General features: G+C 48.4%; 2 protein-coding genes across 7 annotated transcripts in view; one reads left to right on the top strand and one right to left on the bottom strand.

Moving 5' to 3' along the window:
* LOC147626487 (uncharacterized) overlaps positions 1-14,072 on the top strand; it is a 376,917-nt gene that overhangs the window by 175,406 nt on the left and 187,439 nt on the right. For all 5 annotated transcript variants that reach the window (XM_086816555.1, XM_086816554.1, XM_086816550.1 and 2 more), the window contains 2 exons: positions 11,089-11,187; positions 11,272-11,367. In XM_086816555.1, coding sequence (XP_086672681.1) covers positions 11,089-11,187; positions 11,272-11,367 — 195 coding nt within the window. The remainder of the gene's footprint in view (positions 1-11,088; positions 11,188-11,271; positions 11,368-14,072) is intronic.
* Positions 1-14,072, bottom strand: part of LOC147626488 (uncharacterized) — a 235,916-nt gene that overhangs the window by 126,371 nt on the left and 95,473 nt on the right. The window lies entirely within an intron of this gene.

Raw genomic sequence — 14,072 nt, 5'->3', positions numbered from 1 at the left:
AGCTCGCTGTCTCCATGTTCTTGGTCACACACAGCCATCGACATGCGACACACTTGTCATGATATGGGTAGATCTGATCTGCTCACTACGCTCCATTTATGATGAGTCCTGTCGTCCGTCACGATCCGCTCAGGATAGACGCCAGGCTTTCATAGATGGGGGCGTTCGCCTCTTTTCTTCAGGATTGTCGGAGAACATGCTAGATGGGAGTACACCCCACCACAGTGGTTCATATTGCATACATCTCACGCACCGCCGTGATCTAGCACTGCCTACTTACAGGTCTCTGATTGATCTATAGTTTGTATGCCCCCTGAGTAGGCTATTTCTGGCACTCTGGGGATTTCTCATACTTAGTAATACAGATTTGTGCTCCCCAAAAAAAAAAAAGAGAGAGAGAGAGAGAGAGAGAGAGAGGAGCGTGTTGTGTTCAGCTCTGCGTGCCGCACCTTGGTTTGCAATCCCTAGCAGTCGCTTCCCCCCCCCCCCCCCCGTTGTGGCTTGTTGGTGTGAGCTCCCTGCTGTCGCGCGCTCTGCTGTGTTGCTTCTTGCGCGCGCGTTGCCGCTGTGCTATCGCGTCATTGCTGCCTTGTTTACTTACGCTCTTCCGTCTCGCTTGCACCCTCTGTTGCTCCGCCTACTTTTGCAAGCTCCGCCCTCGCGTTGCTTCTCCGCCTGCGCCTGCCTGGTCTAGCGAGCTCCGCCGTCCTAGCTCAGCCTGCTCTGCCGGTCCAGCTTGCCCGACCCAGCCAGCCTAGCTTTGCCTTTTCAGCCCGCTCAACCCCGGCGTTCTCTCCCCTTCGGCCTGCATTCTCCAGCACGTAGCCTTACCCTAAACGCCCAAAATTAAATTAACCCTTCAGACCGCCTCCTCCACTCTCGTCGCCCCCAGGCCGCCTCCTCCCGGCTCGCTCAGGAAAATAATTTTTCAGGTTTTCTATAGTTTTAGCACAGAGAGAGAGAGAGAGAGAGAGAGAGAGAGAGAGAGAGAGAGAGAGAGAGAGAGAGAGAGAGAGCCTCCGCTCTGGGACAGCGCCGTTCGTGGTCGATGCCAGAGCACATTGGCTGGTTATGTATGTTTGGTGACGAGGGCACCCCATCTCTTGTTTGGAGTTCACACTGTCACTATCCTATGTTGTTTATCCCTGTGGGTGTCCCGGACTGCTTTGGTCATGTCAGATTGCAGTATCATGGTTTGGGAGGCTTGGAGGAGTTGAGGCAGTATGATTGGATTCCCATTCGTGTGGTGGGGTCATACAGGAAAAGGCGGGAGGTGGATCCGTCTTTTCACATTGACATTGCTCCCAGCTGGCGATTATGGATTTGGGAGGGACGCCCCTTTCACAGTTGTATTGGGACCCTGGAGAGTGGGAGTGGCCTGCTGTGGACCCAGGAGCTCGTCATGCATCTTTCTTTGCATACTCTGTGCGCATCGGGAGACATTGCTTGCTTCGTCGTTCTTTGCATAGACCGACTCGCTTAGGCACATGGCTTCATGCTGGTCTCTCCCATGCCTTTTTGACACAGTTTTGGTCTTCCATCTGGAGTTGGAGAATCTCCCGCAGGATCACTTTTTTCTTTTGGATGGCTGCTCATGCGGGTCTTGCAGATGGCACTTGGGGAGCTCAGATGGGTCATGATCCCATATGCATCCGCTGTCATCTACATGTTTCAGAGTCTCAGGCCCACTGTCTGTGGTCCTGTCCTTCTGCCTTCTCCGTGTGGAGAGCAGTGGCTTTACTGCTCAGCAGGGCAGGGTTGCATGCAGGCTTTCTCAGCTGGGGATCTGTGTTGTGGCTTCTCCCTTGGCCTGGCCCACATATATTTTTTGAGGGGGAGGATACAGACCCTATTCTTATGCTTACATCGATGGGGTATTCGCGGGGATGCCTCAGTATGATCCCTCCAGACTCACGCTACTTGGAGCACTGGCACAGGGATGATGTCTTCACATTGATATCTGCGATTGCTATGTGGAACATTTGGAGATCACGCTGCATACATGTTCTTGGTCACACATAACCATCGTCACGTGACACCCTTGTCATGATCTGGGTGGATCTGATCCGCTCTCTATGCTCCATTTATGATGCTTCCTCTCGACCGTCTCGTTCTGCTCAGGACAGATGATAGGCTTTCATTCGTAAATGGGGCCGTTCTTCACTTTTCTTCAGGATGATCGGAGGACATGCCAGATGGGAGTACACCCCACCACTGTGGTTCATATTGCACGCCTCTCACACACCACCGTGATCCTGTGACCATACAGGTCACCCACTGATATTATGATTGTATGCCCCCACAGTAGGCCACCACTGGCACTTTGGGGATTTCTCATACCCAGTAATACAGATCTGTGCTTCCCAAAAAAAAAGAAAAGAGAGAGAGAGAGAGAGAGAGAGAGAGAGAGAGAGAGAGAGTGGCGTCCGACCTGGGGACTGTTGTTCCTGGCTTTGTGCGCCTTTCTGCTGGGCCTCCTCGAGTTCAGTTGTTTGCTTCTTCAGAGATCCCTGATTCCATTCTCGTCACTGGACGCGGTGGTTGCGGCTTGACCCAGCGCCTTTTTGTCACTGGCAGACCTGGCCAGTGTCTCCGGTGACCAGACCAGAGCCCAGCAACAGCACAATGGGAAGACTCCGACTCAGACAGACATTCCTTCCTTGAGTCGCCATCCCCCCCCTTCTGCTCCTGTTCCTCCAGCTGGGGAGTGGAGGCCAGTGCCGCGCCGTCATACTTTTCAACAGAGACAGCTCCACGACCTTCCTGCAGCGACTGTTGAGCTTGAGCCTTCTGCCAGGCCTCTTTCGCTGGCAGTCTCTTCGGTTCTTGGCACTCAGTTCTCCTTAGAGCCTGACCGTCAGCTTCCACCTGCTGTCCTTCAGGCTTCCCACTTTCCACCCTTACCCTCTCCTCGGGCATCCCCCCGATCTGCCCAGTCTCAGCCACCTCTCCAGATGGATCTGCCTATTGAGCCTGTCGCCATGCAGGTTGACGAGCGATCCCCTCTGCCTCGTCCCGTGAGGCCTTCTACTCCCTGGGCTTTACCTGCTCCTCCAGCTTCTACACCGCTGCTGCCCCTTCCTCCGCCACTTCCCCGAGTACCTCGTGCGTTCCTGGACTACAGCCCGCCAGCTTGGGGAGCAGATCGCGCTGAGAGCAGTGCTCATGAGTTAGGCCCCTTTGTGATCAGGGTCTACATGTTACAGCGATCTGCTAGAGTTACCTCAGGTTTTCAGTTTGTTGGTGGCCTCTCTAGTCCGCTACGTTCCTTTGTATTACCTTTTGCTGGCTCTGAGGTTTGGTCTGAGGAGAGTGTTTTACAGCATGTTAGTACTCACACTTTCTCCCAGTTGCAGGGTTGGCTTGGCTCTCCGCTCGATACGGCCTGGTTCCAGTCACTGTTCCCTCACTGTTGTGGCGCTATCGAGTGGCTGGATGCAGATTACTGTTTCTGTCTGCCGCCGGTTATTTGTCTACAGGACTCCTTCACGATGCCCTCCTCGATGAAGATATGGGGCGTCAAGAGGGTGGCTGTTGTTTTGAGATGTATGCAGATTGTGGTTAGTCAGTGGCTTGCAGATGTTCATTTTTTTGCCATGGGGAAGAGGATTGCACATCTTCCGCCGCAGGCTGGTTCTTTGGAGTTGACAGCTTCCTCCAAGAGGCAGAGATTGTGATGTGGACAGTTTTTTCTGCATTGTTACAGGGATGCTATATGCGCTTTTCATCATGGATGATATACTGCTTTTTGGGATGTAGTCTTGTGGTTTCCCTTTTCAGGAGTATAGACCGGCCAGTCACCTTGTTGGATGTTTATCCGGGGCTACTATGGTTGCCTTGCTGTTCTGGCCTCTATGGCTATGGTTATGGATGTACAGTTTCATGCCTTCAGATTGCCTTTGCATTGGCCTTGATGGATGTATTTGCGTTGGCCTTCATTTGGATGTACAGTTTTTTGCTCTTGGATGTACAGTTTTTACTCTCGGTTTTTTATCATGCGTATCCTCTCTTGGAATGTTAATGGTTTACGCACTTCAAGGTTAGTTGGGAACAGAGCATCCCGCCTCAAGAGAGAGATTGCTAGTGCCACTTCATCACCTGTGGACATTTTGATGCTGCAGGAGCATAAGTTGGCACATCCCGTTGGTCATCTTTTGGGCACTGGATCCCGTACTTACTGGTCACCATCTATTGGGGATTCTAGTCACAGTTGTGGGGTATGCATATCTATCAGCTCCGCCTTTGTGAGCTCGGTGTGTCAGCATGATATATTGGTGCCTGGTAGGGCAATGTTTGTGGTACTGAGGATTGCGGATGCTTGGGTTGGCTTCTTGACGATTTATGCTCCGACCCATGCTCGAGCACGTTCGGCTTTTTGGAGCCTCTTGGTGGATGCCATCTCTCCTATGCTTTTGTCAGTTGATTCTTGGGTTGTCGGAGGAGACTTCAACAACATTGAGTCTCCACAGGACTACCAGGCGGAGATTGCCCCTGTGTTGACATCTATTGCGCGGTCAGAGCAGGATGCCTTGGAGAGATTTTTGTTATGTATTCATGTTGTGGATGCGTGGCATACGCCTTCTTTTGCTCACCATCCTCGCTCCTTAAGCTTCTCATGTCAGCAGGGACGCTTACTAGAGAGGTTGGATAGATTTTATGTTGGAGATTGGGCTTCTTTCTTGGGTGGCTCCATCTGTATTTGCCCTGGCACTTCTATGTCCGATGATAGTCCTCTTTCTTTGGATATTACTTTTGCGCGTCCCCTTGCTGGGAGGCGGGGATCTAGGATTCCGGACAGATTGCTCTCAGATCCTGATTTATCTGATCGTGTTTCTCAGATATGTAGTGCTGATCCTATACCTCATGATCCCTCTACACAGTACTCACATGCTGAGTTTTTGGCCACCTGTATCACAGAGTCCAGCATCTCTTGTAGGGAGACCACCTCCGCTTGTCGTCGTGTGGTGGCCCAGCGCGCGCGCTCCTTGGTTGCTCCTTTAGCTTCGGTCCAGCGGCTATTACAGTCCCATCCGGGTGATGCACATTATGCTGGTACCCATGCTAAGATTCTTGCAGAGATTCGGGAGATTCAGGAGAGACGATTTGAGTTCTCCAGTCACATGACAGCGGCTCGTTGGGTAGCGCTTGGTGACAGGATGAACAAAGACTTCTTTTCTGCACACAGGGAGAGACCCTCTGGTACTTCTCTCCGTGCTGTTCTAGACGACCAGGGACTTTTGCAGACTCACCCTGACCGTGTTCTTGACATTGCTACCTCCTATTATGAGTCTCTTTTCAGTGCTGATCCGGTCACAGCTGAGATTGAGGATGCTAGAGATACTGTGTGGACTCATACGAGATGCTCGGTCACTGCTGGTATGGCGCGCACTCTTTGTTCAGAGTTTACAGTGCAGGAGCTATGAGAGGCAGTGGATGCTCTTGATCCCGTCTCCTGTCCGGGAGATGACGGTCTCACCAGACAGTTCTTCGTCACACATTGGGATGCTATCTCTGGGGTTCTGCTTCGCGGCCTACAGGAGATATATGATTCGGGTTCTATGCCACGTTCTCTTTGCTCAGGACTTATATCTCTTATACCTAAGGGTGGGGATACCACACTTCTGCGTCAGTGGAGACCTATTACCCTCCTCTCGACGGTATATAAGATATTTGGGACTATGCTGGCAGCTCGGGTGAGACCTTTTCTTCCAGACATCATTCATGGATCTCAGACTGCTTTTATCCAGGATCGCAGCATCTTGGATAACATCTTTTGCTATCACCAAGCTGTCGAGTGGGCTCGCTCTACTAGCACCCCCCCTTGCTTTGTTGTTTCTCGATTTTGAGAAAGCCTACGACAGGGTGGACTGGTCTTTTTTAGAGGGGACTCTTTTGCGCATGGGATTTCCGCAGCAGTGGATCACTGGAGTCTCTGCTCTCTATAGGTCAGCATCGAGTGCAGTCACTATTGGGGGTTTTGTTGGCAGACCTTTTGACATCTCCCGCTCAGTGAGACAGGGATGCCCGCTGGCAGTATATCTATACCTTTTTGTGGGCGAGGCGCTTTCGGACTTCATTCATGCACGTCGGAGAGACATTCAGGGTGTTGCTTTGCCATTAGCAGGTGAGCGCGATTTGGTTGATCAGGAGTATGCTGATGATACTCTATTGATGGTTCTTTATGCCATTGCGACCCTTGATGCTACACGCTCCGTTTTGGATGTTTACTGCTTGGCCAGTGTTGCCTGCATCAACTGGCACAAATCATATGGTATGCTTGTTGGTTCAGATGATGCACCGACCTGGGGTATTGTAGAGGGGTTCACTTGGCTGCAGCCAGGACAGTCTTGTCGTTATCTGGGTTTTCAGGTTGGATTGGATATTACACCTCAGCAGCAGTTTGATCCGGTTCTGCAGTCGCTTCGTCGGAAGCTATGCCATTGGTCAGCTCAGCACTTGTCTCTTGCAGGACGGGCCCTTGTGGCCATCCAGGTCCTCCTGGCCTCTGTTTGGTACATTGCTTCATGCTGGATGCTTCATACGGGTGTAGTGCGGCAGGTGCGACGCCTGATCCGCAACTTTCTATGGAGTGGTCGGGATGGCACTGTAGACACCAGAGCTAGAGTTAAATGGGCGACGATTATCCTGCCCACCTCAGAGGGAGGACTTGGTATTATTGATCCTGAGATGCAGTGTCGTGCTTTCAGAGTCGAGTACATCCTGCAGAGAGACCACCTCCGCTTGCCGTCGTGCAGTGGCTCAGCGTGCGCGCTTTTTGATTGCTCCTTTAGCTTCGGTCCAACGGCTATTACAGTCCCACTCGGGTGATGCACACTATGCTGGTACCCATGCTGAGATTCTTGCAAAGATTCGGGAGATTCAGGAGAGACGCTCTGAGTTCTCCAGTCACATGACAACGGCTCGTTGGGTAGCGCTTGGTGACCGGATGAACAAAGACTTCTTTTCTGCACACAGGGAGAGACCCTCTGGTACTACTCTCCGTACTGTTCTAGACGACCAGGGACTTTTGCAGACACCCCCAGACCGTGCTCTTGATGTTGCCACCTCTTATTATGAGACTCTTTTCAGCGCTGATCCGGTCACAGCTGAGATTGAGGATGCCAGAGATACTGTGTGGTCTCATACGAGACGCTCTGTCACTGCTGATATGGCCCGCACTCTTTGTTCACGGTTTACAGTGCAGGAGCTACGAGAGGCAGTGGATGCTCTTGATCCCGTTTTCTTGCCCGGGAGATGACGGTCTTACCAGACAGTTCTTTGTCACACATTGGGATACTATCTCTGGGGTCCTGCTTCACGGCCTACAGGAGATATATGATTCGGGTTCTATGCCACGTTCTCTTTGCTCAGGACTTATATCTCTTATACCTAAGGGAGGGGATACCACACTTTTGCGTCAGTGGAGACCTATTATCCTCCTCTCGACGGTATATAAGATATTTGCGACTATGCTGGCAGCTCGGGTGAGACCTTTTCTTGCTGACATCGTTCATGGATCTCAGACTGCTTTTATCCAGGATCGCAGCATCTTGGATAACATTTTTTGCTATCACCAGGCTGTCGAGTGGGCTCGCTCTACTAGCACCCCCCTTGCTTTGTTGTTTCTCGATTTTGAGAAAGCCTACGACAGGGTGGACTGGCCTTTTTTGGAGGGGACTCTTTTGCGCATGGAATTTCCGCAGCAGTGGATCACTGGAGTCTCTGCTCTCTATCGGTCAGCATCGAGTGCAGTCACTATTGGGGGTTTTGTTGGCAGATCTTTTGACATCTCCCGCTCAGTGAGACAGGGCTGCCCTCTGGCAGTATATCTATACCTTTTTGTGGGCGAGGCGCTCTCGGACTTCATTCATGCACGTCAGAGAGATATACAGGGTGTTGCTTTGCCATTAGCGGGTGAGCGCGATTTGGTTGATCAGGAGTATGCTGATGATACTCTTTTGATGGTTCTTTATGCCATTGCCACCCTTGATGCTACACGCTCAGTTTTGGATGTTTACTGCTTGGCCAGTGGTGCCCGCATCAACTGGCACAAATCATATGGTATGCTTGTTGGTTCAGATGATGCACCGACCTGGGGTATTGCAGAGGGGTTTACTTGGTTGCAGCCAGGACAGTCTTGTCGTTATCTGGGTTTTCAAGTTGGATTGGATATTACACCTCAGCAGCAGTTTGATCCGGTTCTGCAGTCGCTTCGTCGGAAGCTATGCCCTTGGTCAGCTCAGCACTTGTCTCTTGCAGGACGGGCCCTTGTGGCCAACCAGGTCCTCCTGGCCTTTGTTTGGTACATTGCTTCATGCTGGATGCTTCATACGGGTGTATTGCGGCAAGTACGACGCCTGATCCGCAACTTTCTATGGAGTGGTCGGGATGGCACTGTTGACACCAGAGCTAGAGTTAGTTGGGCAACGATTATCCTGCCCACGACAGAGGAAGGACTTGGTATTATTGATCCTGAGATGTAGTGTCGTGCTTTACTTACCAAGTTCATTGTCCGTGGTTTGTTTCCCGAAACTGAATCTTGGAAGATGTTGTTCAGATCAATGTTGCACTCTGTGTCGCCTCGCTTAGGTACTCGGGATGGTCACACTTGGTCTGCCGGCATTCGCTATATTTTTTCGGATGGGCCTTTGCAGACATCTCACCTGTCTCCCTTTATGCGCTCTATTTTGGACATTTGGTCTTCTATGCGGCAGAGTTTGCGGAGACGTCCTCCTGCTTCATTACCTGAGATTGAGCGTCAGCCACTCATTTGGAGTCCACATGTATTGGATGCAGGGGGTCGTCAGCTTGGACAGAGGATGCACATTGACTGGGCTTCCTGGGATCATGGTCCTGCTGCTTCTATGTATGTATGGTCTCAGACACGTCAGCTCCAAGCGGATCTTATAGGAGTTCTCCATTTGCAGGGGTGTCATCCCTCGTTTGGCCGAGATTGATGCAGCTATTCCTCCGCTCTGCGACAGCGCCGTTCGTGGTTTACATGAGATGCCGGAGCACATTGGCTGGTTATGTATGTTTGGTGATGAGGGCACCCCATCTCTTGTTTGGAGTTCACACTGTATCCTATGTTGTTTATCCCTGTGGGTGTCCCTGACTGCTTTGGTCATGTCAGATTGCAGTATCATGGTTTGGGATGCGTGGAGGAGTTGAGGCAGTATGATTGGACTCCCATTCGTGTGGTGGGGTCATATAGGAAAAGGCGGGAGGTGGATCCGTCTTTTCACATTGACATTGCCCCTAGTTGGCGATTATGGATTTGGGAGGGACGCCCCCTTCGCAGTTGTATTGGGACCCTGGAGAGTGGGAGTGGCCAGCTGTGGACGCAGGGGCTCGTCATGCATCTTTCTTTGCATACTCTGTGCGCATCGGGAGACATTGCTTGCTTCGTCGTTCATTGCATAGACCGACTCGCTTAGGCACATGGCTTCATGCTGGTCTCTCCCATGCCTTTTTGACACAGTTTTGGTCTTCCATCTGGAGATGGAGGATCTCCCGCAGGATCACTTTCTTCTTTTGGATGGCTGCTCATGCGGGTCTTGCAGTTGGCACTTGGGGAGCTCAGATGGGTCATGATCCCATATGCATCCGCTGTGATCTACATGTTTCAGAGTCTCAGGCCCACTGCCTATGGTCCTGTTCTTCTGCCTTCTCCGTGTGGAGAGCAGTGGCTTTACTGCTCAGCAGGGCAGGGTTGCATGCAAGCTTCCTCAGCTGGGGATCTGTGTTGTGGCTTCTCCCTTGGCCTGGCCCACATATATTTTTTGAGGGGGAGGATACAGACCCTGTTCTTATGCTTACATCGATGGGGTATTCGCGGGGATGCCTCAGTATGATCCCTCCAGACTCACGCCACTTGGAGCACTGGCACAGGGATGATGTCTTCACATTGATCTCTGCGATTGCTATGTGGAACATTTGGAGATCACGTTGCATACATGTTCTTGGTCACACACACCCATCGTCACGTGACACCCTTGTCATGATCTGGGTGGATCTGATCCGCTCGCTTCGCTCCATTTATGATGCTTCTTGTCGACCGTCTCGTTCTGCTCAGGACAGACGACAGGCTTTCATTCATAAATGGGGCCGTTCATCACTTTTCTTCAGGATGGTCGGTGGACATGCCAGATGGGAGTACACCCCACCACTGTGGTTCATATTGCACTCCTATCACACACCACCATGACCTTGTGACCATGCAGGTCACCCACTGATACTATGTTTGTATGCCCCCACAGTAGGCCACCACTGGCACTTTGGGGATTTCTCATACTCAGTAATACAGATCTGTGCTTCCCAAGAGAGAGAGAGAGAGAGAGAGAGAGAGAGAGAGAGAGAGAGAGAGAGAGAGAAGGGGGGGGGAGCGGACATAGAGTAAGAGGGCGGGGGCTGGAACCGTGACAAAGAGAGAACCGGGGGGGGGGGGGGGGGAGCCACAATAGCGAGCGACTCTATGAAGTGTGCTTTCCTTAGTGATGATCTCCAAGAAAAGGTTTATGTTAAGCAACCACCTGATTTTCTTGCAGGTAAAGAAGGCATGGTCTCTTTGACTTTGAAAAGCTTTAGCATTCAAGAAGAAGAGGTGAGTGCGACGGTGGTATAGAGGAGGGGGGGAGCTTGATTAAGCGCGAAGGACGGTGCAAATAAAGGGGGATCGACTGCGTGCAAAAAACCAGGGGGTGCGAGAGGGTGGAGGGATCGGGCGCGATGGAACAGTGGGCTCGAAGGAGAGGGGCGAGGTGAAGCAGCGAGTAGCAGCGTGGGACAGAGGAGGGGGGCAGCTTGATTAAGCGCAAAGGTGGGGAAGGATGGTGCAAAGAAGGGGGGACCGACTAGGTGAAAAAAACCAGGGGGTGGGAGAGGGTGCAGGGGTTGGGCGCGATGGAACAGTGGGCTCGAAGGAGGGGCGAGGTCAAGCAAGAGTACATAAATATGTTGATTTCAGTGTCGATATGGCATTATGAACTCAAATATTGTCTCAATGTAAAAATTTGATTGTGACATTCAATGTCTACAAGTTTTAGTAAACATTATGTCTTCTCTACCTTTACGTACGTATATATTCAGGAGGAGATGACCCGCTACAAAACAAAACGGTACCAGGTGATGTAGCAACACCTACAAGCAATGAAAAGATTGTAGCAAGAGGAGACGAAAAGACTCCAGGTGATGTCTTGATATGGCGTTATGAATGCAAATTTTGTTTCAATATAAAATTTGGATTCTTACATTCGATGTCAAAATGTGCAGATTCAGGTGCAGCAACATCAAAAACAGATGCAGGTGCAACAACAGTAATTATAGGAGCAGATTTAGGTGCAGCAACAACATCGAAAACAGATTCAGGTCAGTGTTCACAAAAAAAATATTATTTAAACCAATGGTGAAACCCCCTACTATAAATTCAATCCGGTTTTTCCCAAATTTAGCCGGTTTGAAAAAGACATTACAAAATTTTCTTCGATTTTTTCCAAATGTAATTTTTTGTATCAAAACAACATTTTATAATATAACATTTGCTCCACACTTTTTTCTTAGTTTGTCTTGCATTCCTGCATTGCATTCCCGAAATATTACACAAATTTACAAGATAATATGTTATATATATATATATATATATATATATATATATATATAGTACGTAGGTACCTACCTACATACATACATACAGTATGTATGTATGTATGTGGGTAGTCCTTGGAGGATTTCTTCTGAGATCTCCAAGTGACCATCACAGTATGTTAAAAGACCTATCTACACAATTGGCGCATGTGACTCATAACCTGCTTCCTCTAAGGGGTCATGATGATCTCGCCAGTCGCACGATCGATGAGGTATGAGTACCCCTCTGGCACCTCCTTGCCATATACTGTCAAAGTCCTATCTAGAGAACCCTCATCGCTTGAAGCCTCTAGCATCTCCTCTATAGTGGTTGGGACACTCCTCGGCATGCTCTGAGCACTGTGCAACGGAGGTATAGGAGAAACTACATCATCATCCCCGCAACAAGGATGAGACGCTTATGAAAGTCTGATATGATGAATACGTCGGCTCGAGGCCGATGCAATGGTATGCTTTGAGTGTGAAGGAGAGGTTTTTTGTGAGCGTGATCGTGAAGGAGGGGTTTGCTGTGAGTGCAATCGTGAAGGGGGGGGGTCAGAGTCACAACTCTATCCGTCACAACTCTAGCCACTAGTTTGAAGAACTAAACACTCCCTATATTTAGGGAAGTCATGCATAGTCCACATAAGTATGCGTCTAATGTAAGCTGTTTGTCTATCAAGACACTTGCTTTTGTCCACCACCTTGATGCCAGACCACAAATCCTTAAGCTCATCAACAAGCGGCTGAAGATATACATCCATATTCTTTACCTTGTAACGACCGGGCATTATCAAGCTCAATATCAAATGCCCCTTCTTGCTTGTCATCCATTATGGAATGTTATAGTTCACAACTACTACGGGCCAGACACTATATGTTGTGGATTGTAAACCAAATGGATTAACCCCATCCATAGCCAAACCAAGCCGCAGATGACAAGGATCCTTTGCAAAGTTTGGCCATTTCTCATCGATGTGCTTCCGTGCCATGCAATCTGCAGGAATGCATTGTATACCATCTGTGGAGTGATTTTGGGAATGCCAAGACATGAGACCTACAATAGAGCGGTACCTAAACATATTTAATTTGCAGTATTAGTGGATAATAGTTTTAACAAGTCAGCACTGATGTCTGGTGTTACAACAACTCATAGGCTCAAACTTAATATGGAGCCTCTTCTAGATGGTTCTCTAATTTTCTAGTGAATTGTTTGGGTTGTTTCAAAGTTATAATTTATTATAGCCCATGGAGTTTTTATTTTCAATGCTCAAACTTTGGTGTGAGCCTATTATTGCTAGCATTAAAATGATGATATATGTCTTTGATAATTATGGGTCGATAGAACCATACGCTCAAACTTAAGATGGAGCCTGTTCTAGATGGTTCTCTAATTTTCTAGTGAATTGTTTGGGTTGTAAATAGGCCAACAAGAAGTTGAAGATCATGACTCTCCAGCAAGTGGAAAGGAAGAAAAATCTCTCGACCTCCAAGAGAAACTAAATGATTCAAATGAAGGTAAGTGCTCTATAAGTATGAAAACAATATTGGTGTAGGTTGTTTTAACGGATATTAAGACAGGCTCAAAATTTATTTCTCTTGTGATGTTCTTGGAGCAATTGAAATTTATTTATAGTCTTAGTATGTTATGGAGTCTAAACCATGTAGTTTGGATTATTTCAAAGTTGTATTTTTAAAAATATTATTTCAAAGTAGATTAGGATTATTTGTTATCCTAATCTACTATGTTTCAATACAAAATCCTTTTATCATTATATCTTTAAAAGACTATTCAACTACTATTTTTAATATAAAATTATTTATAGTCCTTTATTATGAGATTCAAAATTTTGGTTGTAATTATTTCACTCAAAATTATCTATATTCTACAATATAGTGGTTCTCTACCACTCTTTCTCTCTCACACTCACTTCCTCACACCTTCTAAAACTATTTCCATCAAGTTTTGATAATAGAAAATTGTATTTAAATTGTTGAACTCTCTTAGTCTCTCTCTAGCTCTACACATTGCATTAGGTTTCAAAAAAGACAAATATACTTCTAAATCTCAAGGTTCCATTCTGCCATTGGGACTCGGGGATTCTGGGGATTGGAAGGGAGATAGTATGGATGATTGCAAAGCTATTGGATAACTATGGATGGATTGAGCTATCTGACCCCCTTAGATAAACTGATGTGTTTGAAATTTTTTGGTAAATTTATTTAATTTTTTCAGCTGCCTGACCCCCTTAGATAAACTGATGTGTTTGAAATTCTACAATATAGTGGTTCTCTACCACTCTTTCTCTCAGGGTGCAAAAAATATCCTTTGGCATAGTCAAGAGTCGGGCAGCTGAGCCACTAAATGAGCAAGGCATTAGTCCCAAAGATTCAGGTCTTATTAAACTCTATGCTAAGGATCATAGTTGATAGGCTTATGCTCAAGCTGG

The sequence above is a fragment of the Cibotium barometz genome, chromosome 22 (assembly GCF_041138505.1).
Source record: "Cibotium barometz isolate CiBa-2024 chromosome 22, ASM4113850v1, whole genome shotgun sequence".
Taxonomy (NCBI): domain Eukaryota; kingdom Viridiplantae; phylum Streptophyta; class Polypodiopsida; order Cyatheales; family Cibotiaceae; genus Cibotium; species Cibotium barometz.
The sequence above is the reverse complement of the archived record's forward strand: the minus strand, read 5'-3'. Positions and strand labels throughout refer to the sequence as shown.